The 25,859-nt window shown below is 44.7% G+C and overlaps 1 protein-coding gene across 11 annotated transcripts in view; it reads left to right on the forward strand.

The window, feature by feature from the left end:
* Positions 1-25,859, forward strand: part of kmt2ca (lysine (K)-specific methyltransferase 2Ca) — a 537,383-nt gene that overhangs the window by 83,402 nt on the left and 428,122 nt on the right. For all 11 annotated transcript variants that reach the window (XM_038798420.1, XM_038798425.1, XM_038798416.1 and 8 more), the window contains exon 2: positions 12,277-12,435. In XM_038798420.1, the coding sequence (XP_038654348.1) occupies positions 12,278-12,435 (158 nt within the window). In that variant the 5' untranslated portion in view covers position 12,277. The remainder of the gene's footprint in view (positions 1-12,276; positions 12,436-25,859) is intronic.

Below are 25,859 nucleotides of genomic sequence, written 5' to 3' on the forward strand. Positions count from 1 at the left end.
TGGCTTGGTCTGTTTTCAAAGCCAGTGATTTAGCCCTGATACTGAAGAGTTTTTTATGCAAAGGGTGGCGCGTGCCTGCAACGCGTTGCTAGGGGAGGTTGTGGAAGCAGATACATTAACAGCGTTCAAAAGGCATCTTGGCAAACACATGGATAGGATGGTTATAGAGGGATACGGCACAAGGAAATGCTGAGGGTTTATACAAAAGTTGGTATCGTGGCCGGTGCGGGCTTGGAGGGCCGATGGTCCTGTTCCTGTGCTATATTGTTTGTTCTTTGTTCTAAGATATTTCTCCTTGTGAGGGAGTTGATAATGAGGGGCACAGCTTGATAGCGGGCATTCCATTTAAGCTGGAGATGAGGATGAATTTCTTAGGGTCCTCTAGCCTTTGGAATTCTCTTCCACCGAGGACAATAGAGGCTGGTTCATTAAATATAATTCAGTGCTATGATAGACAGAATTTTTGACAGACAGAAGAGTTATTGGGCACAGGCAGTAAAGTGGGATTTGGAGCACATTCAGATGAGCCATGATGATATTGAATAATGGAGCAGGCTTGATGGGCCGAATGATCTACTCCTCATGATTTAATGATCTCAGACCATTGCCAAATGTAGGAAAAATAATCATCTCTACAATATAAAGGATAAAGGACAGCTGGCATTGTTTTAGTAATGAAAACTGATTTTTTAAAAATAATAATTTACGGATGTGGCAGCATTTATTGCCCACCTCTAGTTGGCCTTGATATTTCACTAATCTATTTACCTTTCGAGGATGTGATGAAGTTGTAGATGTTTAATTTGTTTACTTCAGCCAGAAGAAAAAATGGGCAAGGGTGGGGAAAACCAGTCTTTTCCCATTGTCTGCCTTCAGTTTAAGCTGCTGCTGAAAATTACCACCGTTTAAAATCGAAAAGAGAAGATTTTTGATTTTTTTTTTCAATGAGGAGAATTGCACAGTTGCTACATGTCTCAATGTCTTAAGATTTCTCTCGCAGAAGACGACTAATTTCTATTGAGTCTGATTAAAGCTGTAAAACAAGAGCTGTTTTTGCTGCACCAAATTTGAGTCTGAAACGGATCATTTACTGTTTTCTTAAAAACTTGTGTTTATAGTTGCATGAGACAGTTCCATCCATATTTCTCATAGTTTCTAATATATCATAGTGAAGTGTGTGTTTCTCTATGTGATCTGTGTGTGCAGCTGTCGCGAAACACCCCACTAAATGTGCCGTTTAGCAGACTTTAACTTCAGTCCCTTGAATCGTGCACATAGAATTTGTTTTTCTGTGCCAGAGAACTTAGTGCACTTTTAAGAAAAAAACAGTTGCACTTTATTCAACAAAGCATAACTTTTTCAAAGGTTTTTACAGTGAGACTGGGTCTTCAGTAAATCAGTGATTTCTAATTGATTTCTCTTTGCAAGGACTTTAATGCAACCTGTGGAGAAGCACTGACAACAGTTTCTAATTCCTGCATTTCACCGTGCTTGTGCGGATGCCAGATGTTGTCGGTTTAACTTGTTAATTATGGCACGTGGTGCTAATTTTACCATTATTATTATAACTTCAAAATCTGGGCCTTTATGTACTTTTATGTGAAAAAACAGTTGCACTTTATTCAACAAAGCATAACTTTTTCAAAGGTTTTTACAGTGAGACTGGGTCTTCAGTAAATCAGTGATTTCTAATTGATTTCTCTTTGCAAGGTATTTATAAGGTAAAGATTATGAGAAATGGAATTTCGAAAGCAGTTATCATCTATGAGGTGATTGCTATTTTTCTTTCTAATCAGGGTTTTTCCACTCAAGATTTCACTCTTTCTGATGTGGGACCCAGAAGAAAAATATTTAAATCGCCATTTCCCTTCCATCATTTTTCTCTCTTCCTAACCTCAGAACATTCTTGAGGTACATTTTATTGGTGTTGCAGCCTTATCATGCCTTACCAGATGACCAGCAAGAATTCAAGCTGTATCATCAAAGACTGAGCTATGAATCTTCCTACAAGGACTCCATTCCATTCTTCCAGTTCCTCCTTCACATTTTTATAATGATGCGACCTGCCACTGTGGCGCTTCTGGCAGCTGTTCCTTTTTCCTGAACTGAAGATCCTTACCACTCTCCCTCCCCTCCTGCTCCCACTGTGGTTGAAAGGGCCCTTCACTGTTTCTGATGCATTTCCTACACTTCTACCTTCATCTTTTCTCTCCTTCCCAGAATCATGATACGGTTTCCCTGGTCCTAACTTTCCATCCCACCAGCTTCTGTATTCAAAGGATTAACCTCCACCATTTCTGCCAGCTCCAGCATAATGCCACCACCCAACGCATCCTTCCCTCCTCTCCCCATCAGCATTGCAAAGGGAGCATTCCCTCTGTGACACTCTGGTCCACTCCTCTATCACCCCAACACTCTATGCCCTTCCCACAGTACCTTTGCATGCAATCGCAGGAGGTATAACACCTGCCCCCCCTCTCCTCACTGTTTAAGGCCACCAACACTGCTTCCAGGTACTTCTTTCAATTTAGTCTGCTATATTCACTGCTCACACTGGTTTCCTCTATAATGGGGAGACCAAATGCAGAATGGGTGACTGTTTGCAGAACCGTGAAACCCAAGGCAAGCTAGAGGACCAGCACTCTCATCTTTCAATTATGCACTTTTCATCCTTCTGGACTCCGTATTGAGCTCAGCAACTTTAGACCATGAACTCTGTCTTCCGTTTTGATCCCTTTGTTGACTCCTCATGTCCTCTTGACAATTTACTTTCCTACCTGTCTTTGTATTATCAGCAAATTTAACTACTATAGACTATAAAGGTAGCACAGGTGATTAGCACTGTGGCTTCACAGCGCCAGGGTCCCAGGTTCGATTCCCTGCTGGGTCACTGTCTGTGCGGAGTCTGCACGTTCTCCCAGTGTCCGCATGGGTTTCTTCCGGGTGCTCCAGTTTCCTCCCACAGTCCAAAGATGTGCAGGTTAGGTGGATTGGCTATGATAAATTGCCCTTAGTGACCAAAAAAGGTTAGATGGGGCTATTGGGTTACGGGATAGGGTGGAAGTGAGAACTTAAGTGGGTCGGTGCAGACTCGATGGGCCGAATAGCCTCCTGCACTGTATCTTCTAATAAGACCCGAAGCAATAGGAACTGGTGTAGGATATTTAGTCATTTGCGCCTGTACATGACTGATATAACAATCGGTCCACTTCTCTGCTACATCTCCGTAACCCTTAATTCTCCTATTGATTAAAAACCTATTGACCTCAGCCATGAAAATGTTCAATGACCCAACCTCCACAGCTTCCTGAACTAAAAAAAACTTTTGGAACTAAAATCATATTCTGGATGGATTGGTTAAAATGGACCACTTGGGTTTTGCTCATCTTCACTTATTTTATGCTTTGTAGTTAATCACATCTGAGCCCAATCTTGCTCTTACCCATCAACCATACATGTGCATCCATAAATGAAGACTAATCACTGGATTGTGATGTGGGAGAATCTTGGATTAATTAGATGGGTTAAGTGAGTGGACAAGGATCTGGCAAACAGAGTATAATGTGGGAAAATGTGCAATTGCTAATTTTGGCTGGAAGAATAAAAGAGAAGTATATTGAACGTCAAAAGGCTGGTATGCAGATACAGCAAGTAATTAGGAAAACTAATAGAATACTTTTTACTGCAAGGGGAATTGAATACAAAAATAGGGAGGTTATGCTTCAGTTATACTAAGCACTGGTGAGACCACATTTGTACAGTAGTAATAGTCACCTTGTTTAAAGGAGGATGCAAATGCATTAAAAGTAGTTCAGAGAAGGTTTACTAAACTAATACCAGGAATGGGCGGGGTTGTCTTATGAAAAAAAAGCTGGACAGGTTAGACTTGTATCTGTTTAAGCTTAGAAGAGTAATATCATAAGATATATGAAAATGAAAAATGAAATGAAATATATAAACAGAATTAGGCTATTTGGCCCATTGGGTCTGCTCTCCCATTCAATCGTGGCTGATAGGTTTCACATTCCCATTCTCCTGCCTTCTCCTCATAACACCTGAGGCCCTGATTAATCAAGAACCTATCTATCTGTCTTAAAGTCACTCAGTGACTTGGCTTTCACTGCCTTCTGTGGCAAAGAGTTCCACAAATTCACCACTTTCTGGCTGAAGAAACACCTCCTCATATCAGTTTTAAAGGATCATCATATAACGTATAAGATACTGAGGAGTCTTGATAGGATGGATGTGGTGAAGATGTTTCCTCTTGTGGGAGAATCACAAACTATGGGCCATTGTTTCAAATAAGGGTCTCCCATTTAAAACAGATGAGGCGCATTTTTTAATCTGAAGGTCTTTCAAAACTCTGCTACCACCGCCTTTTAGGAAGAGAGTTTTTGAATATTTTCAAGGCAGAGGTGGTTAGATTCCTTGTAAGCAGGGGAGGGGAGGCGCAGTGATAGGTTGTCATGGGGTAGGTGGGATGCAGATTTGAGGTTACCATTGCATCAGCCATGATTTTATTAAATGGTGGAGCGGCCTTGAGGCGCCAAATGGCCAATTCCTTCTCCTTGTTGGTATGTTCTAATTTTTTTAAATCAATACCAGATATCTAATGCCCCATCTGAAAATGTAGAATTTGTAATAGAAACTAAAGGCATTCAGGAGTTAATGTTTGGTACAAAGGATTTTATGCATGTTATTCCATGTTAACCCTCTGAGTCACCTGACATAAAATCACTTCAACTAGGACAATACAATGCATCTGAAAGCCAATCTGTTTCCACACTGACATTTAAACTGCCTTCACCTTCTGTTCCAGATTCCAGTTACACCTCAGGTAACCCAGTTTTCCATTGGAGAAGGTAGTTTTTGTTTGAACTGCAGTATTTTTCCATTGATCCTTCCAGTAGCTGAAGAACTAGTTGAACCTGCATAAGGAGACTTAGTTCAAATAATGGCCTAGATTGATTTGCCTTAATGTGAGTCCAGCTGACTGCTTCTTAATTATCAAGTAATGTTCACATTTTTGGAATGGAAAAAACTTTGTCACAAATATCAATTGGATCTAATGATGGCACATGTGACATTGTAGCAACACATTGGAGCTGACAGGACTATTGTTTTTGTGACAGCTTGAACACCATGGTGTGGTAACAGATGGGCTATTATTGTGTTGTCCTAACGGAAATGATTTTATGGTCCGGTTATTCATACAAAGGCTTTCAAATGGCCCAGTCTTGACATCACTGTCCTAGTGGTGTTATAGTATTCCATGTCACTTTGTATTTATGCAGTGTAAATTACAGCTCATTATTTTGTGCATATGTTCAATGTGCCACTTTAAGCTTGCTATATGATAAGTAATCAGTATTCCTTATACCCAGTATAAACTTACCAAAGCTGTGGATAGAAGTATGCTCAATTGCTAATATGGTGTTAAATCAGAATGCTTGAAATAGTTTCTCAAATTAGCTAGAAAGCATAACATAATGTCTAACTTCTAAGTATCTTCGTTCATATTCAAAATGTGATTGAATAATCTAATAATACCCATTGGTTGGCCACAATAAATATGATCACTTGGATGATCACTTGGATGTGGCATTGCTGGGCATCTTTTGAACCTTAACCTTATGGGGCACACCCTTTCATCTCTTACTAGGAATTAGTTACGTTTGGTTGTTGAGAAGCTTAGTGAGATTGTTGAAGGCCAAATTAAAGAAGTTGAGCTAGTGACATACATATTTTGAATTTTAGCTGTGGTTGGTCAAAATTGTTACTTCAATTTCATGAACATAAATAAGTTGACTATTAATTGTGTTCATTGTGCAACATTTACCAGCAATCCTTTGAACTGGTTACTTTAATTTGGGGCTGAGTGCTTTATTGTTTGGGGCTACTCTGTCTCATTAGAACGTGTGCAAAACCACCTCATGGACTGTTATTTTAATAACTAGTCTCTGCAACACCTTTGCTGGGATTGCCACATTTAATCCACAAGCAAGGTGCTTTAATTGCAAATATTCATAGTGTGTACATCCTCAAAATCTATGCATTAAATTAGAGTCTATTCATCCCTTTAATTTGTAAGAATGCTGCTAGATCATTGAAAAATATGATTGTTTCCATGAATATTCAGACATGTGTTTAGTCACTACAGGTACTGATTCTATCGCCAAACCAACCTGGCTACAGCCAAAGTGCTACCTGTTCTGATGCCAAAACTAGCTGACTATTTAGCCACTTTTGAGCCAATTCCATTTAGTGTTTGGCTCCAAAAGTATTTTTCTGTGGGTGGGCTGGCCTTTCATAGCAGCAGTGCAAGCCAAGTATTTGACTGATGCCTTATTGTTTGGACTGGCAATCATGATGCCAATCAGATTGCACCGGAAGTGCTTGATTTGGCCCAATACTGTAGCTGGGCCATTTGCACAGGTTTGTTGAATGGTTGCAGCTCAAAGCTGATGTGGGGTTTGGCTTCAAGAGATTGTATTTGACTGACATGGGCCAATTCTGGTGTTTGGCTTCTGGAGCACGTCTTCTTGGCGAATTAGTTTACTTCTTGATGGCATTCATCTGCCATGTTTGGAGTATGAGCTTTAGAAGAGCTGAAATCACATAATCACTACAGTGCAGCAGCAGGACATTCAGCCCATCGAGTCTGAAAGAGCACTCTACCAAGGCCCACTCCCCAACCCTATCCCCGCAACCCTAACCTTTTGGACACCACGGAGCAATTTATCATGGCCAATCCACCTAACCTTTACATCTTTGGGGAACGTGAGCACCCGGAGGAAACCCACTCAGTCACGGGAACAACATACAAACTCCACACAGTCCCCCAAGGCTGGAATCCTATCTCAATGGCAGCTTTTAACAATCTGAATGTACATATAACTGATACAGATTTTGCACTCAATCACTTAATTTCCTTTGTGCTGAATGCTTAGGCTAGGGATAAAATGTCCATCAATTGTTTTTGAATGACTTACTTTTGTGACTCATTCTCCATCCACTTCAGTGCTTGTAGGAAATTTGTGATTTTTAATAAGATATTCAATTTTGTGATCAGAGAGCCATTCTCAAAACCAGCATTTGTTCCCCCATCATTAATTGTCTTTGAGGAGAGCAGTGTCCCATTCTTGTGTATAGTTCTATTTTTGTGTTTAGACTGAATTTTACAAGATCTGATTTTTCTGCCGAACAAAATATAAAAACGGTAGCAAAAGATTCTATAAGTATATAAAAGGAAGAGGGGAGCTAATGTCAATGTTGGTCCCGTACAAGAGCCAAATTTGCAGATGACACTAAAATAGGTGGAAGCAAATAGCAACGAGGAAATAAAAAAATTACAAATGGCTATGGATGGGCCAAAGGTGAATGGGCCAAAATTTGACAGATGGAATTTAATGTGGTTAAGTGTGAGGTTATCCATTTTGGTTGGAGGAATAAAAAGGCAACTTATTATCTAAATGGATAGAAACTTCAAAATGCTTCGGTTCAGAGGATCTGGATGTCTTAGTGCATGAATTGCAGAAAGTTATTACAGTATACAGGTGCAGCAGGTAATATGAAAGGCAAACAGAATTTTGTCATTTGTTGCTAATGGAGCAGAGCATAAAAGTAGGTAAGTGCTGTTTGCAACTGTGTAGGGCATTAGTGAGATGGTTGTGGTTAGTGGTGACCTTTAATTCTTGCCCTAGAATATCTGAGTTTCTAATTGAAACAAACTTGACCGAACATTCTTCAGCTGTTTCGTTGCTAATCTTCCTTCAATCATAAGGTTACAAGTGAGGTTGTCTCCTGAAGATTTCATTGTTTTCAACTCAGTACACCATTTGCTCAATAATGTATCCACACATCAGAATCTGAATAACATCTGTGCATGGGCTGACAAGTGGCAGGTATCATTTGTGTCATTGAAGTATGAGAAATAACCATCGCAAATAAAACATAGCCAAACATGAAATGGTACCAACATTAGCAACTTTATTGTGGGGTGGGGTGGTAGGAAGTTACTACTGACTAGAAGTTGTACTGCTCTAGATGTTTATTCTTTCATGGGACGTGACAGCACCACCTTCTTGAACTGCTGCTGTTCATCTGGTGCAAGTACACCCCTAGTGCTGCTGGGGAAGGGAGTTCCAGAGTTTTGACCCAGTGACAATGAAGGAATGATGATTTCATTCCAAACCAGGGTGGTGTTTGGTTTGGAAGGAAACTTGCAGGTGGTGATATTCCCACACATCTGCTGCCCTTTGTTCTTCTAGATGACAGAGGTCAAGTGTTTGGAAGGCATCTTGGTGAGTTTCTGCAGTGCTTGCTGCCACCGTACGTCAGTGTGGAGTGAATGAATTTTTAAGTTGGTTGATGGGATGCTGTTCAAACAGGTTGTTCTACTCTGTTGATCATCTTGTATTGTTGGAACTGCACCCATTGAGGAAGTGGGAAGTATTCCATCGCACTCCTGACTTGCGCTTTATCGATGTTGGGCAGGCTTTGGAGAGTCATATGGTGAATAACCTGCCTCAGAATTCCCAACCTCTGTCCTGCTCGTGTAGCCACAGCATTTATATGGTTGGTCCAGTTCAGATTCTGGTCAGAGATGACCTCCAGGATGTTGATTGTTCGGTTGTGGATTTGCTTAGCCTTGACTAAGCGCCTTGGTCACAAGAACAAGGAAAAGGCTGCATATTTGTTTTCAAGTGGCTTACCTCCTGGCTGTGTAAAGACTTTCCATTATCTACAAGCTTCCGACAAACAGTGTCTTTTAAAAATGTATTCATGGGATGTGAGCAGCATCTGGAAGTGAAACATTTATTGCCCATCTCTAATTGCTCTTGAAAAGGTGGTGGTGAGATTCCTTGAACTGCTGCAGTCCATGTGTAGTCGTCACTCACCAATTGCCTGGCTGGCTGCAGTTGCAATTATATAACAAGTCCCGAAAGAGGTGCTTGTTAGGTGAATTGGACATTCTGAATTCTCCCTCAGTGTAATGAATGTTGAATCAATATTGGTTCTCTGGGTGGGAAATTCCCATTGTGAGAGTACCATTTGTTCACGGGCTAAAGTAGTACATTTTATCCCACCTTGAAAGTTATTTAAAACCTACATCTTAAATTGCACCCTTAGTCACCTCCACTAATCACTTATGCTCAGATCTGACACTTAATAATGAAATTGCTTGGGATTCTTCAGATAATTGCTGAATGAATTGGTTCTACATTTAGAAATCCTGATCCATGTTTACATTGCTCAAATCGCTTGAGCACTGATTAAATTTTGACAGTGAAGTTATTTGTATTTCATTCTCGTGATATAATGCTAGTAATTTTAGTGACATAATTCCAATGATGCCCAGCCTAAATGTATTTTTTACATATATCGCTAATGTGTGTATATATCTCCACAGTTTGCTGCTCCCAATGCAGTATCCTCTACATGGGGAAACTAAATGCAGACTGGATAACCGCTTTGTGGAAAAATTTTGCTCAGTCCACAAGCGTAACCCCAACTTTTCTAATCCTCGCCATTTCAACTTGGCATCTTGCTTTCATGCTCACATGCCGGTCCTTGACTGCTGCAACGATGCAGTGAAAGCCAACGCAAACTGGAGGAGCGTGACCTCACCTCATCTTTCAGTTAGGCACGTTACAGCACTCTGGACTCAACATTGAGTTCAATAACTTTAGACTGTGACCTCTCTCTTCCTTTTTTATATCCCAAACATATTTTGTTCCTATGCAAACCCTTCCCCAAAAAACTGGTCATCGGTCACTTTCGGGGCGAAATTCTCCGACCCCCAGCAGAGTCGGAGGATCGCCTGGAGCCGCCGAAAATCCGGCCCCCGCCGTGGCAGAGATTCTCCGCCACCGGGAATTGGCAGGGGCGGGAATCACGCCCCGCCGATCAGCGTGACGTCCGGGCCGATCGGCGAGGCCCCTGCGGCGATTCTCCGGCCCGCGATGGGCCGAAGTCCCGCTGCTGGGAGGCCTCTCCCGCCACCGAGGTTTGAACCACGTCTGCTGGCGGCTGGATCGGCGGCGCCACCGGGCCCCCGGGGTCCTGGGGAGGGGGGGGGGCGATCGGACCCCGGGGGGTGCCCCCACGGTGGCCAGGCCCCCGATCGGGGCCCCCCGATCGGCGGGCGGGCCAGTGCCTTGGGGGCACTCTTTCTCCTCCGCTGCCGCCACGGCCTCCGCCATGGCGGAAGCAGAAGAGAATCCCCCAGCGCGCATGCGCCGGTGATGACGTCAGCAGCAGCTGCCGGCGCATGCGCGAACCGGCGAAGGCCTTTCGGCCATCCCTGGTGGCCGCTGGTTCCGGTTTTGCCGCCAGTTGGCGTGGTGCCAACCGCTCCGGAGCAGGCCTAGCCCCCAAAGGTGCGGAGAATTCCGCACCTTTGGGGAGGCCCGACACCAGAGTGGTTGGCGCCACTCCCCTACGCCGGGACCCCCCGTCCCGCCGGGTAGGGGAGAATGCCACCCCTTATGTTTTGTTGCATCTTTGTTGCAACTGCTCCCAGGTCCCACTAATCATGGGTCTCTTGTGCCACTCCCTTTTATATATAATCACATTTATTGCTCTCTTTAGTCCTGAAGGAGGGTCATGCAGACTCAAAACATTAGCACTGGTGTCCTTATTGATGCTGCCAAACCTGCTGAGTTTTTCCAGCTTGCTTTGTTTTTCAGATTCCAGCATCTGTAGTATTTTGCTTTTTTTCCTCATGTACATATTTATTTTGTCCTGTAAGTTTTCAGTCCACCTAATTTTTTATTTAACTGTAACGCTGTGCTGAAGTGTGAAGATTGTAGTTGATGTATTGAAAAAGACATTGTCCTGTCAAAGTGATGCTAATTCTGGCTCATATTCACCCTTTCTTGAATTTTGTTTTCTCCATTTTGCAAAATGTCCTTCAGTGGAAGAGAATTTGCAGATCAGTGACATTCAGAGTAAGCCATTCCAGGGTGTACTTCGGCACTTTTTTGGTATCCTGTCTGTGGGTTATCAAGATAGTCAGTTAATTTTTAATCATGTTTGGAATCGCTGACTTTCTTATTCATGGGATGTAGACATTGTTGGCTGGGCCAGCATTTATCACCCAACCTTAAATTGCCCTTGAACTGACTTGCTTGGTAGGTCATTTCAGAGGACAGCTAAGAGTCAAACACATTGCTGTGGGTTTGGAGTCACATGTAGGCCAGACCAGGTAAGATTAGTGAGCAAGATGGGTTTTTACTTCCATCAACAATGGTTTTGTGGTCATTATTAGACTTTTTAAATTCCAGATTCAAAAAAAATTAATTCAAATTACATCTGTGTCAGGGTTCAAATCCAGATCTCTACAACATTGTTCTAGGTCTCTGGCTTACTAGTCCAGTGACAATACCACTATGCCATCGCCTCCCCTTGCTGAAGACAGCAAATTCAAGATGTATTGTTTCCTGGTTCAGTTCCGCCAGTGGAATTACGACCAATTATCAGGAGACTAAAATGGAAGAATGTTGTTTTATGAAGCTATGTATGACACACAAGGACTGTGCACTAAAATGGGGAAAATAAAGTTCGACTACGGTACAATTTAATTTGCTGCTTTGCCCATTTTTCACTGGCAGCCTATGTTGCTTAGCCATTTTTCTAGAATAGCTGGCAAGTAGGCTTTAACATCTAAGGTACTGTGCCAGCCACTAATCCATGGCAATCAGTGAACATGCCCTGCAATATCCTCCTGGTATAAGAAGTAACAAAATGTACTGTGCAATGACAGTCTGATTTTTAAAAAAAGGCTTCTTTTCTACTCCAGTGCTTTTATAACTCATTCAGACCAAAAGAGACCTCTTGGTCTCTGTGCTGTTCTAAGTTTGTTTTGAGCAAAATTGTTTTGACAGATTGATTTGCCAACAGGCACCCAATGTTAAAATAAATAGATTTTTAATAGATGAAACAGACGGAGTCTATTACTTGAATTGACGGCCAAAATGGTAAGACAAATAAAAGCCTTCAATGATGTTAGTGCAGTACTCAAATTCTGCAGTGACACACTAGATTCCTTTATTATTTAAAAAAAAAGTTTCTCTTAGGGGCTTGTGGTGAAATCAGTTGCTGTCACAAGACCGTACCCAGCAGATGTGACTGCTTATCGTGTTCAAGTCTAAAATGCTCACAGGAGCATCTGAGCCTCTGACTGTAGTTTTTGTCTCAGCTTTGGTGCTGACATTCATGGTGTTTCCTTCACTGTACTGTAATGACTGACTCTTATTTCTTCACCCTCTTTAGAATGTCATCAGAGGACAAAAGTGTGGAGCCTTCTGACCTAGGACCGCCACCTCTTTCTGCCGCCATTGCGGCTGCTCCTGTTGGTAGCCCAGTAAGTAATGACAAACGACCACGGGGCCGACCTCGCAAAGATGGCACAACTCTCCAGAAGAAAAAGAAGTAAGTGAAATGTGAAAAATCAATAGCACCATTTGAATTAAAATGTCACTAACTTGCAGTAAACGTGTACTGTGATGCTGAAATGTTCTCCAAATGCTGCAAGTGATATTCTGGTCTCTGTTCTTAATCCACTAGTATTCAAAGTTTACCTGTACCGTGGCCCATAATTTTTTTTGAACACTTTCTTCTTAATTGTACCTTACTGGTTCATGGAATGGAGTGGCTTGGCAGAGCAACAAATCCCAATTGGTCATACAGGTGTAGCTTTAATGCTTCCACCATTTCACAATCATTCCTGGAAATAACCGCACACACCTCTCTGCCACTGCAAAATGTTTCCCTGAGGCACTTTTGTTCAGTAATTTGGCTAGTTTTGTGTTGTGTGGGCCTTGGATTTCATTTGGCACACTATTCTAATTTGTTTGTATGGGGGTAAGGTGGAGTGTCTTATTTGTTATCAGGTGATCACAGAAAATGATAGCTTAAGGACAGAAAGGCTATTCAGTAGATACAGCGAAACCCGTGACCTCATACGGGGGAGAAAATTCATATTCCAAACTTCCATCTGGTTGTGTCTCTCTTTCTCCTTTTCTCTCGAGTTATGCAATTTGTTGTATTCATTGCAGTATGTTTTATCATTGTCTCCAGGTTTATTTGCTATAGTACAATATAATGAGGCATCATATTTATATGGGGCTGGTTTAGCACAGTGGGCTAAACAGCGGACTTGCAATGCAGAACAAAGCCAGCAGCGTGTGTTCAATTCCCGTACCAGCCTCCCCAAATAGGCAGTGGAATGTGGTGACTAGGGGCTTTTCACAGTAACTTAATTGAAGCCAACTTGTGACAAGCTATTATTATTATTATTATTATTATTATCATCATCATCATCATAGCAATTTGTGCTATGCTAGCTACTTGCATGATATTCAGTTTATTTCCAAGTTGCTCTAACTATGCCATCACCAGTGATTTAAATGTAATCATTAATTTCACAGCTGCCATAATATTTTACCAAGGCAATTTGTAAAACATCACGAACATAGTAACATAGGGATGCAGTGATATTGTCGCTGGACCAGTAATCTAGAGACCCAGGTTAATGCTCTGGGAACCTGGGTTTGAAATTAAACTCGATAAAATATCTGGAATTAAATGTCTAATGACGACTGAAACCATTGTTGATTGTCATAAAAACCCAACTGGTTCACGATAGTGATATTTAAGGGGCATCTTGACAAATACATGAATAGGATGGGAATAGAGGGATACGGACCCCGGAAGTGAAGAAGATTTTACTTTAGATGGGCAGCATGGTCGGCGCAGGCTTGGAGGGCCAAAGGGCCTGTTCCTGTCCTGTACTTTTCTTTGTTCTTAGTTCTAAAGTCATTTAGGGAAGGAAACCTGTAGTTTTTAATCTGGTATGGCCTACATGTGACTCCAGATCCACAGAAATGTGGTTGACTTTAAATGTCCCCTGAAATGGCCTCGCAAGCCTCTCAGTTGTATGCAACCGCTTAAAGGAAACAAAAAGGAATTAAACCAGAAGGATGACCGAGGCACCGGAAATAACCCAGCCCTGTCGACTCTCCAAAGTCCTCCTTGCTAATATCTGGGTACTTGTACCAAAATTGGAAGAGCTGTCTCACAGACAAGTAAAGCAACAGTATGACATAGTTGTACTCTTGGAATCATATTTTACAGATAATGTCCTAGAACTCACTATCAACATTCCTGGGTATGTCCTGTCCCACCGGCAGGACAGACCCAGCAGAGGTGGAGGTACAGTGGTATAGAGTAAGGAGGGACTTGTCCTGGGATGCCTCAACATCTACTCTGGAACCCATGGAAATATCAAGACACTAGGTCAAATGTGGGCAAGGAAACCCTATGCTGATTACTATATACCACTCACCCCATACCTGGCGAATCATGCTGAACACCATTTTGAGGAGACACTGAGGGTGGCAAGGGAGCAGAATACACTTTGGGTGGCAGTACGTCCATCACCAAGAGTGGCTCAGTAGTATCATCACAGACAGAGCTGTCAAGGTCCTAAAGAACATAGCTGCCAGACTGGGACTGCTTCAGTTGGCGAGGGAACCAACAAAAGGAAAAAACACACACTACATCCTCACCAACCTTCCTGCTGCAGATAATAATAACTGTCACAAGTAGGCTTACATTAACACTGCAATGAAGTTACTGTAAAAATCCCCTAGTTGCCACACTCTGGCACCTGTTCGGGTACACTGAACGTGCAAACTCCGCACAGACAGTGATCCAAGCCGGGAAACAAACCCGGGACCCTGGCGTTGTGGAGCAACTGTGCTAACCACTGTGCTGTCCAAATGCATCTGTCCATGGCAATATCGAGCGGGGTGTCCACCACATAGTCCTTGGAGACACTGTTCCATTTTCACATTGAGGTTACCCTGCATTGTGTTGTGTGGCACCACCACTGCCCTAAATGGGATAGACTTGGAACATCTAGCAATTTAAGGCTGGGAATCAATGACCCACTGTGGCCATCAACAGCAGCAGAATTGTACTTGACCACAATCTGGAACCACATGGTCCGGCATATCCCCAACTCTGCCATTACCACAAAGCCAGGGAATCAACCCTGGTTCAACAAACAGTGCAGGAGGGTATGCTAGGAGCAACATCAGGCATACCTAGAAATGAGGTGTCAACCTGGTGTAGCTGCATCACAGGACTACTGGAGTGGAGTGGGGGGAGTGGGGGGGGGGGGGGGCAAACAGCATATGCAGAATAAGAGTTAAGCAATTCTGCAATTAACGGATCAGATCTAAATTCATCCAGCCGTGAATAACGGTGGACAATTAAACAACTCACTGGAGGTGGAGGCTCCATAAATATCTCCATCCTCAATGATGGAGGAGCCCAGCACATTTGTGCAAAAGATGAGGCTGAAGCATTTGCAACAATCCTCAACCAGAAATGCCGAGTGGATGTTCCATCTCGGCCTCCTCCAGACATCCCCAGCATCACAGATGTCACAGCCCTAACGAGTCAATGGGAATTGGGAGGAAAACCATCCGCTGGTTGGAGTCATACCTGGCACAAAGGATGATGGCTGTGGTGATTGGGGGTCAATTGAATCACCTCCAGGACATCACTGCAGGAGTTCATCAGGGTAGTGTCCAAGGCCCAACCATCTTCAGCTGCTTCATCAGTGACCTTCCTTCCACCAACTCTCCCATCTCCAGATCAACCGAGTGCGGGGCATGGTCCGAAATCGCTATGGCCGAGTACTCGGCATCCTGCACCCTCGGAATCAATCCCCAGCTCAGGACAAAAAAGTCTATCCGGGAATAAACCCTATGGACGTGAGAGAAAAAGGAATACTCCCGCGCTCTCGGTCTCCCAAACCTCCAGGGATCCACCCCTCCCATCTGGTCCATGTATCCCCTCAGCACTTTAGCCGCCGCCGGTCTCCTACCCGTCCTTGAACTGGACCGGTCCAGTGTGGGATCCAGCACTGTGTTAAAATCTCCCCCCGTGATCAGGCCCCCTGCCTCCAGGTCCGGGATGCGGCCCAACAATCGCCTCATGAAGCCAGCATCATCCCAATTCGGGGCATATACGTTCACCAGCACCACCTTCTCTCCCTGCAGCCTACCCCTCACCATGATATATCTGCCCTCCTTGTCCGACACCACCTCAGCCGCCTCAAACGCCACCCTCTTCCCCACTAGAATCGCCATCCCCCGGTTCTTCGCGTCCAATCCTGAATGATAAACCTGCCCCACCCACCCCTTTCTCAGACGGACCTGGTCCGCCACCTTCAGGTGGGTCTCCTGGAGCATAGCCACGTCCGCCTTCAACCCCCTTAGATGGGAGAACACCCTGGTTCTCTTAACCGGCCCGTTCAGCCCCCTCACGTTCCAGGTAATCAGCCGGATCAGAGGGCAACCCGCCCCCCTCCCCCGCCGACTAGCCATTGGCAGATGTTCGCCCCAGGCCAGCACACCCCGCTCGACCCGTTCCCCATGGCGATAGCGCCTCTCCTCCCCCCCCCCCCCCCCCCCCATCGGCTCCTTCCTAGTCGTTCCAGCAGCAACCCGGTATCACCCCCTCCCCCAGGCTAGGACCCCTCCTAGCTGTGACGCACCCTCCATGGTACTTCTGTGAGTCAGCTGACTTCTGCTGACCCCGGCAGCCCCCGCCAAAACCTATCCCCTCCCGGCATGGGGTCATCCCCCTCTTGCCACACCTCCTTGGCATTGCTGCAGCGCGTGAAAGAAGACCCGTAGAGGCCCCGCCCCCACCGCAAGCTCCACCCCCCGCCTCGCAGCACGGGAAACCAGAGGAAAGCTCGCGCTTTCACACTGCCACACCCCACCCTTATGACGCAGTTCCCCAAAATCCAGTTTCCCCTTAATCCCCAGCCCCGTACAGAAGAGAACATATAGAACACAAACCCCCAATACTCCCCACCTAACCCACAACCATGCCCAACAAACAAACCCACCCGTAAACAGAGCAAACAGAAAACCAGCATACATAACACACATGTCGAAGTTAAAAAAGTTGAAACAGTTGGAACAAAACAGCCACAGCGGAAGCAACGCCGGCCAAAGTATGTCCCCAGGCCCTAGTTCGAGTCCAGCTTCTCCGCCTGTACAAAGGCCCACGCCTCCTCCGGGGACTCGAAGTAATGGTGCCGGTCCTTGTATGTCACCCACAGGCGCGCAGGCTGCAGTATTCCAAACCTGACCTGCTTAGCATGAAGCACCGCCTTCGTCCGGTTGAACCCGGCCCGCCGCTTAGCCACCGCCGCACTCCAGTCCTGGTAGATCCTACCAAATTCTCCCATTTACTGCTCCTCTCTTTCTTGGCCCAGCGCAGCACACACTCCCGGTCACTGAATCAGTGGAACCGCACCAGCACCGCCCTCGGGGGCTCACCTGCCTTGGGCCTCCTGGCCATCACTCTGTGCGCTCCCTCGAGCTCCAGGGGCAAATGGAAGGACCCCGATCCCATCAACGAGCTCAACATCGTGGTCACATACGCCGGGAGATCCGACCCCTCCAGCCCCTCTGCCTGGCCCAGGATCCTCAGATTCTTTCACCTCGTGCGAACGTCCAGCTCCTCCAAGCGGTCCTGCCACTTTTTATGAAGTGCCTCCTGCAACTCCACTTTCCCCACGAGGACCACAGCCGCCTCCTCTCTTTCAACGGCCTGCCGCTGCAACTCCCGAATAGACTCCTCCTGGGCCGCCTGGGTCCCAAGCAGCTTGGTCTTAGTTGCATTCATGGAGTCCAGCAGCTCAGCCTTCAGCTCAGCAAAACAACGTAGGAGCGAGGCCTGTTGCTCCTGCGCCCACTTCAACCAGTCCTCGGGTGTTGCGCCGGCCGCCATTTTGTTTTTCTTCCCCCGTTTTTTTGGGGGAGTTACTGCAGCCTTTTTCGCCATATAGTGTGGGGCAAGTTCTTCCAGGCACCTTCCCCCACCGGGATGCGTAGAAACAGCGCCGTTTGGGGCCCTCGAAACGGCCCAAAAGTCCCTAAATAGCGGGAGCGCCGGCCACCATTTTGTTTTTCTTCCCCCGTTTTTTTGGGGGAGGTACTGCAGCCATTTACACCATATAGTGTGGGGCAAGTTCTTCCAGGCACCTTCCCCCACCGGGATGTGTAGAAACAGCGCCGTTTGGGGCCCTCAAAACGGCCCAAAAGTCCCTAAATAGCGGGAGCGTCGGCCGCCATTTTGTTTTTCTTCCCCCGTTTTTTGGGGCGAGTTACTGCAGCTTTTTTCTTCTTCCCACTCCGGGTGAGCACCATATAGTGTGGGGCAAGTTCTTCCAGGCACCTTCCCCCACAGGGATGCGTAGAAACAGCGCCGTTTGGGGCCCTCGAAACGGCCCAAAAGTCCCTAAATAGCGGGAGCTGCCGAACGTGCGGCTTAGCTCCGCATCGCCGCAACCGGAACCCTCTTGAGCCAAACTTGACATTCCATCTCCCATCAAGCTCTGATTCGATCTCGAGCCAAACTCTCAATGGGGTACAGTTTCATCTATTTTTGCTAGCCTTCTAATTCACACATGTTAACCTAGATGGTGAATATATGCCACCCCAAAACGCTGGTTGATCAGAGGCTACCAATCAGCATTAATGCATGATATTCAACAGTGTAATTGGCAATCTGAAGCAGGAGACTTTTTATCTCCTTTTCTTTTCCCTTTCTGCTTTAAAAACTCATTGGTTGTAGAATTCTGGGTGAGATGATCTAACTCAAACCTAGAGTGTTACTGGTTAGTATGGTTTATTGCCATACTTGTGATGCAGTTTCCATGGAGTTATGAAATATAAACAAATACTCAGCAGGCCTGGGCAGCATCTGTGGAGAGAGAAACAGAAGAGTTAACATTTCTGGCTAATTACTCTTTTTCTATCCAATATTGTACAACTAATTACAAATCTGAATTGATTTAAAAGGTTTGAGTTAAGCAAAGTGGGATGTTAGTGCTAAACTAAATTGAATTATATGACAATTTGATTTGTGCCTTATTGTGACTTTTGTGTAGTTGTTTATATGTAAACATATTTACATGTAATTTTTTAATGAAAGCGCAATGTACCTGAAATTAATTTCTTTGTACACAATAAAGTGAATCAAAAATAATTGAGCCGTTTTGCACTAGAGAGGTCTCTTTGTGAATCTTGGACCTTTCACACTTGTGGTTGGCTTTTTCTTTAATAGAGAACTAGTTTGTTCTGAACCTGTATATAGTATCAACAGTATCCATGTTGCAGGTCCAATCATTGGCTGCTCAGTCTCCAACTGGGATGGCCTCTGGCAGTATCTGTTCCTAGATTTTTGGGATCTTCGTTGTTGCAGATGTATTTTCCAATAGCTTGGTGTTGCTGATGCTAAGCATGGAACAAGTTTCAGTAACTTGAGGTTACAAATATAATGGAAGAAGTATTGGACTTAATTCTGAAAATGCATTGTTTCAATTGACGATAGGCTGATTTAGAAAAAAACATAGTTTTGAGCTCATCAAGTTTAGACAAAGCTGCGTTTCCTCAATTTTTTAAGTTGTTAGCCACTATCTGTGCTCTTATTGTATTAAATTGTGGAATCCCCAGCGTAGAGACCCCTTTACGATGGTCTCAGCAATGTGCTTTAATGCCAGTTTCTGAGAACATTCTTTGGTTCTGCTTTGACATTTCCAAAATCCACCTGGATTTGGTGGGTTGTCTTATGAGGAAAGGTTGGAGAGGAGAAGCTTGTATCTGTTGGTGTTTTAAAGGGTAAGAAGTGACTTGATTGAAACATATCAGGTCATGAGGCGTCTTGACAGGATAGATGAGGAGAGGATGTTTCCTCTTGTGGGAAAATCTAGTACTTAAAAAGTAAGCGTCGCCAATTTAGGACTGGGGTGGAGAATTTTTTTCTGAGGGCTGTGAGCCTTTGCTTCCTTTGCTGAAGAGTTCCAGAGTCTTTCAATATTTTTAAGATAAGGTAGATAGATTCTTGATAAGCCTGGGGTTAAAGGTTATCAGAAGTAGGCAGGAATGTGGAGTTGCGGCTGCAATCCGATCAGCCACGTGCTTATTGAATGGTGGAGTAGGCTCGAAGGGCCAAGTGGCCGACTCCTCCTAATTCATATATACATCTTCTGTCCATTTGACCTCAAAAATTAAACTAAATGATGAGTAGCTTTGTGCTGGTGGGTTTAAATATGCTTGGAACGAAGTTGACGTTTCAGACATGTTTCACTTAAGATTTAAACAGCTTTCATCATATAATTCCACATATAATTATTACAAGTTTGTGATTTATGCAATACGTGACATCTGTAACCGTTCGGTTATGTCACTGGACAGCTAAATTTCAAACTAATATCTTGTGCATATTTGCTAATCCTCTTGTATTACTTTATTTTAATGTTGTGACCAAATTTGGCAAACTGGGATGTGACTCCGGAATCCTAATCTTTAGTGTTAATCAAAAGCAAAAGGAAATTGCATTGTTAGGAGGACTCTACTCTACTCCACCATATCCACGTTGACATTGCAACTCTCCTTAGCGCAATTCGTATATAGCTTCCATTTTTTAAAAAAAAGTTTGCATTTAGGTGACGCCTTCATGACGTCCCAAAGTGATTTGCAGCCGCGGTACTTTTTGCAGTGTTCGCTTTGGTAATGTGTTCGCTGTAAGAATGTAGTAAATGTGTCAACCAAGTTGCACACTAAGCTCCCACAAACAGCAGTGAGATAATGAGAAGTTATATTTTCTTAAAGAAGCAGGCAGTAAACAATGGTATGTTCGCCTTCAAAGCGAGAAGATTGGAGTATAGGATTAGGGGTGTTTTACTGCAATTGTATAGGGCATTGGTGAGGTCAGACCTGGAGTATTGTGTGCGGTTTTGTGTGTCCTTATATGAGGAAGGATGTTCTTCACTGAACTCCCTCCATAGCAAGGTTTACCAGGCTGAATCCAGGGATGGCGGAACTGTCAAAAGAGGAGAAACTAAGTCAGTTAGGATTATATTAATTGGAGTTTAGAAGAGTGAGAGAGGATCTCGTAGAGACTTCGAAGAATTCGAACAGGATTAGACAGGGTAGATTCAGAAAGAATCCAGAGTCCAGAGCTAGGGGTCAGAGTTTGAGGATAAGGAGTAGATATTTTTGGACTGAGGCGAGGAGAAATTTCTTTACCCAGAGACTGGTGAATTCGTGGAATTCACTACCACAGAAAGTAGTTGAGGCCAAAATGTTGTGCGATTTCAAGAAGGAATTAGATCTAGCTCTTGGGACTAAAGGAAGTTTGGCAGGCAGGTGGGGGGGGGGAGATGAGAAAGTTGGGATCAGGGTATTGAATTCAATCAGTTATGATAATGAATGGCGGTGTAGGTTCGAAGGCAGAATGGCATACTCCTATTTTCTATGCATGTTTCTATGCTGCCAACAGACACACCCAAATTATATTCTATCAAGGGCTTTCTGAAAGTTGTGTTAAGTTGTAGTACAGGCAGTACTCCTAGGTGATTTAACTAACAGCCTCAAAGTTAACAGACATTTTGCCTTCTATATCATGAAATGAAATGAAATGAAAACCGCTTATTGTCACGAGTAGGCTTCAATGAAGTTACTGTGAAAAGCCCCTAGTCGCCACATTCCGGCGCCTGTCTGGGGAGGCTGGTACGGGAATCGAACCGTGCTGCTGGCCTGCTTGGTCTGCTTTAAAAGCCAGCGATTTAGCCCAGTGAGCTAAACCAGCCCCAGTACCATTTCTTATTAAATTGGAGCAGATGCTACTATTTTACATGTTACTGTTGCCTTTTGCACGATATGGACTCTGATTACTGTGGGATATGAACTTTGCTCAATGACTTTTAATTTATAAATGCCCACCAGTGTTCATCCTATTAATCTCAGCCATCTTCCTCCTCAAATCCTAATAATGTTAAGCCCATTATAATGGCCCGTGCTCTGCAAGTTTCCTCCATGGTCTCCTTCATTATATTAAGATATTTGCCATCTTCCGTAGGCACATTATTAGTCTTAAGCCCCTCCAACTGCGCAAATACTTCTGCAATGCGGGCTTCAGGAGATGTTTGGGAGAAATGCTTAAATTATTTGATTTTTATACTCATGATTGGAATTACAGTATATTATGAGGAGTCGGGGATAGTGGGTTTGAATGCTATTCTTTCATATCTGATGTCTGGGTTTGTAACCAACTCAAGATTGTGTAAGTGAATTTTTTGACAGTCTCGGCCTGATTCCAATTAACGCAATTAGCAATCAGTGTAGACTTGAATTGAAACTAAATTGGCAGTTTTCACTCAAACTGAAAATACCACTCTGGTGTGCAGTAGGGTAGAATTTGACATAAGCAACTGAAGTGGAGATTAGACTTGTATCAGAAATAAAAACAGAAAAAGCTAGAAATGCTCAGCAGGCTTCACAGCGTTTGTGGAACGAGTAACAGAGTTGACATTTTAGGAATGTGACCTTTCATCAAAAGTGTTCCATGTATGATCTAACCTAAGTTCTTTTGAAATTTGTTCATGAGATGCAAGTGTCACTTGGAAGGCCAGCATTTATTGGCCTTTCCTAATTGCCTTTGAGGTGATTGTGGTGCGGCACCTTCTTAAACCACAACTTTTCTGTAGTGGTTATGATGCAAATGGCTTACTATGCAATTCCCGAGGGCATTTAAGAGTCGTTGTGTGGCTGGAGTCACATATAAGCCAAACTGGTAAGGATGGCAGATGGGAGTGGTGGCAATGGACGCCGAGAAGGCCTTTGACCGGGTGGAGTGGGACTATCTATGGGAGGTGCTCGGACGGTTTGGGTTCGGGGAGGGATTGGTGGATTGGATCAAATTATTATATCAGGCCCTGAGGGCCAGCGTCAGGACCAACAGAGAGGTGTCGGAGTACTTTAGGCTGTACCGAGGGACCAGACAGGGCTGCCCGCTCTCCCCGCTGCTGTTTGCGCTGGCCATAGAGCCGCTGGCGATTGCGCTGAGAGCCGCAGAGGGATGGAAGGGGATGGTGAGGGGCGGGGTTGAACATAGGGTCTCTCTTTATGCAGACGACCTGCTCCTGTACGTGTCGGACCCAGTGGCCGGGATGGGAAGTATACTGGGAATGCTGAGGAAGTTCGGCCAGTTCTCAGGATACAAACTAAATATGGCCAAGAGTGAAATGTTTGTGGTACAGGCAAGGGGCCAGGAGAACAGATTGAGAGGGCTACCGTTTAGGCTGGTTGAGGAAAATTTCCGGTATTTGGGAGTCCAGGTGGCACGAGACTGGGGCAGGCTGCACAAGTTAAATTTGGCCAGGGTGGTGGAGCAAAATGAAGGGAGAGTTTTGGAGATGGGATGCACTCCCGCTGTCGCTGGCAGGGAGGGTGCAGACTGTAAAGATGACAATCCTCCCTCGATTTCTGTTCATTTTTCAGTGCCTCCCGATCTTTATCCCACAGTCCTTCTTCAAAAGAGTTAACGGGATGATCATGAGCTTTGTCTGGGCGGGAAAATCTCCGCGGGTGAAGAAGGTGATGTTGGAGAGGAACCGCAGCGAGGGAGGGCTGGCTTTGCCGATTCTGATTAATTATTACTGGGCGGCCAACATCGCTATGATAAGGAAGTGGATGGTGGGTACGGGGTCTATCTGGGAGCGGGTGGAGGCGGCTTCGTGCAGGGGCTCCATCTTGGCAGCCCTGGTCACGGCTCCTCTACCGCTGCCGCCGGCCAAGTACACCATACTTCTTTTTCCAATCTTCCACTTAGCGGAAACGTTTCTTCCTATCCACCCATATCTATACCCCTCATATGTTCCTGGAAGGGAGCTTTGCGAGTTTGAGGAGCTTGGAGGAGAAATTTGGGTTGGTAAGGGGAAATGATTTTAGATACCTACAGTTGCGGGACTTTGTTCGTAGACAGGTCCCATCTTTCCCACGCCTCCCGCCAATGGGGATCCTAGACAGAATAGTCTCTAGGAGGGAAGAAGGGGAGGGTAGAGTCTCGGGTATTTATAAGGTGCTCATGAGGGAGGAAGGGTCCCAGACAGCGGAACTGAAACTTAAATGGGAGGAGGAGATAGGCGGGGAAATGGAGGATGGGCTGTGGGCAGAGGCCCTGAGTAGGGTAAATTCGACTGCGACATGTGCTAGGCTCGGGCGTATTCAATTTAAGGTCGTTCACCGGGCCCATATGACGGTGGCTCGGATGAGCAAATTCTTCGGGATAGAGGACAAATGCGCTAGGTGCGCGGGAGGACCAGCGAACCACGTTCACATGTTTTGGGCATGCCCTAAGCTGAGGGGGTACTGGGAGGGCTTTGCGGGGGTCATGTCCCGGGTGCTAAAAACAAGGGTGGTGATGAGTCCAGGGATGGCAATTTTTGGGGTTTCGGAAGACCCGGGGGTCCAGTGGGAGAAAGAGGCCGATGTTTTGGCCTTTGCTTCCCTGATAGCCCGGCGACGAATACTATTGGCGTGGAGGGACTCAAAGCCCCCGAAGACTGAGTGGTGGCTTGCGGGCATGTCGAGTTTCCTGGGTATGGAAAAAATTAAGTTCGCCTTGAGGGGATCTGTGTAGGGGTTCGCCTGGAGGTGGCAACCATTTATTGACTTCTTTGCGGGTGAGTGAGCGTCAGCAGGGGGGTGGGGGGAGAGAGTAGAGTAGGAGGGAAAATATGGCGGGTAGTACCGGTGGGAGAGGAGCGGGCTTGTGCAATATGTTATGATGGAAGTATTGAAAGTACGTGGATGTTTTCACATTTTTGCCTTTTTTGCTTTCTTTCTGATGATGTCTGTAACTGTTTACAAAGCCAAAAACTACCTCAATAAAATTGTTTATTAATAAAAAAAATGGATGGCAGATGGGGTGGCACGGTAGCACAGTGGTTAACAGTGTTGCTTCACAGCTCCAGGGTCCCAGATTTGATTCCCAGCTTGGGTCACTGTCTCTGCGGAGTCTGCACATTCTCCACGTGTCTGCATGGGTTTCCTCCGGATGCTCCGGTTTCCTCCCACAGTCCAAAGATGTACAGGTTAGGTGGATTGACCGTGCTAAATTGCCCCTTAGTGTCCAAAAGATTTGGTTGGGTCTGTGTGGATGAGGTGGAGATATGGCCTTGGTGGGGTGCTCTTTCCGGGAGCTGGTGTGGACTCGATGGGCTGGATGGCCTCCTTCTGCACTGCAAATTCTATTTCTTTCCTGAAAGGATGTTTGTGAACCAAATGGCCTTTTGCAACAAACTGAGTTCCATGACCATTACTGTGAATAGCTTTATTTTTCATTGCAGATTTATTTAATTGAATTTAAATTCCCCAGCCGCTGTGGCAGGATTTGAACTAGTGTCCCTGGAGCAATGGCCCAGATATTGCTTCTGCTTTTCAATTCTCTTTCTAGAAATGGGCCTGAGCTTCATTTACTTTTGTTATCTGTGTTGCTACTTTCAATGATGTCTATGTCTGGACTCCTAACTCCTCTTGCTCCTTCACTTCATTTAGACACTTACTTTCTGAGTACACAGCACCTAATTCTTCGGCCAAAATGTGTTACCACACATTTATAATAATCTTTATTAGTGTCACAAGTAGACTTACATTAACACTACAATGATGTTACTGTGAAAATGATCTACATTAAGAATATTTGGGCTCACAACAGTATATTCAATGGAAATTTTCAGTTCAAAACCACATCACATCACTTTGTGGTGCGACTCACTGGTGGTCGAGACAAGTATAACATTTTTTACTTTCAATTCCATTTTCAGCATCAGACAAGTCCGGTCAAGTTAGGTACATGATTAAAAACAAAAAAACACTGGGAAGAATCAGCAGGTCTGGCAGCATCTGAGAAGCAAGACAGAGTTCTGGTCATATTGTTAAAAATGATATGGAGGCACTGGAAAAGCTGCAAAAATGTTT

Source organism: Scyliorhinus canicula, chromosome 5 (genome assembly GCF_902713615.1).
Source record: "Scyliorhinus canicula chromosome 5, sScyCan1.1, whole genome shotgun sequence".
Lineage (NCBI taxonomy): Eukaryota > Metazoa > Chordata > Chondrichthyes > Carcharhiniformes > Scyliorhinidae > Scyliorhinus > Scyliorhinus canicula.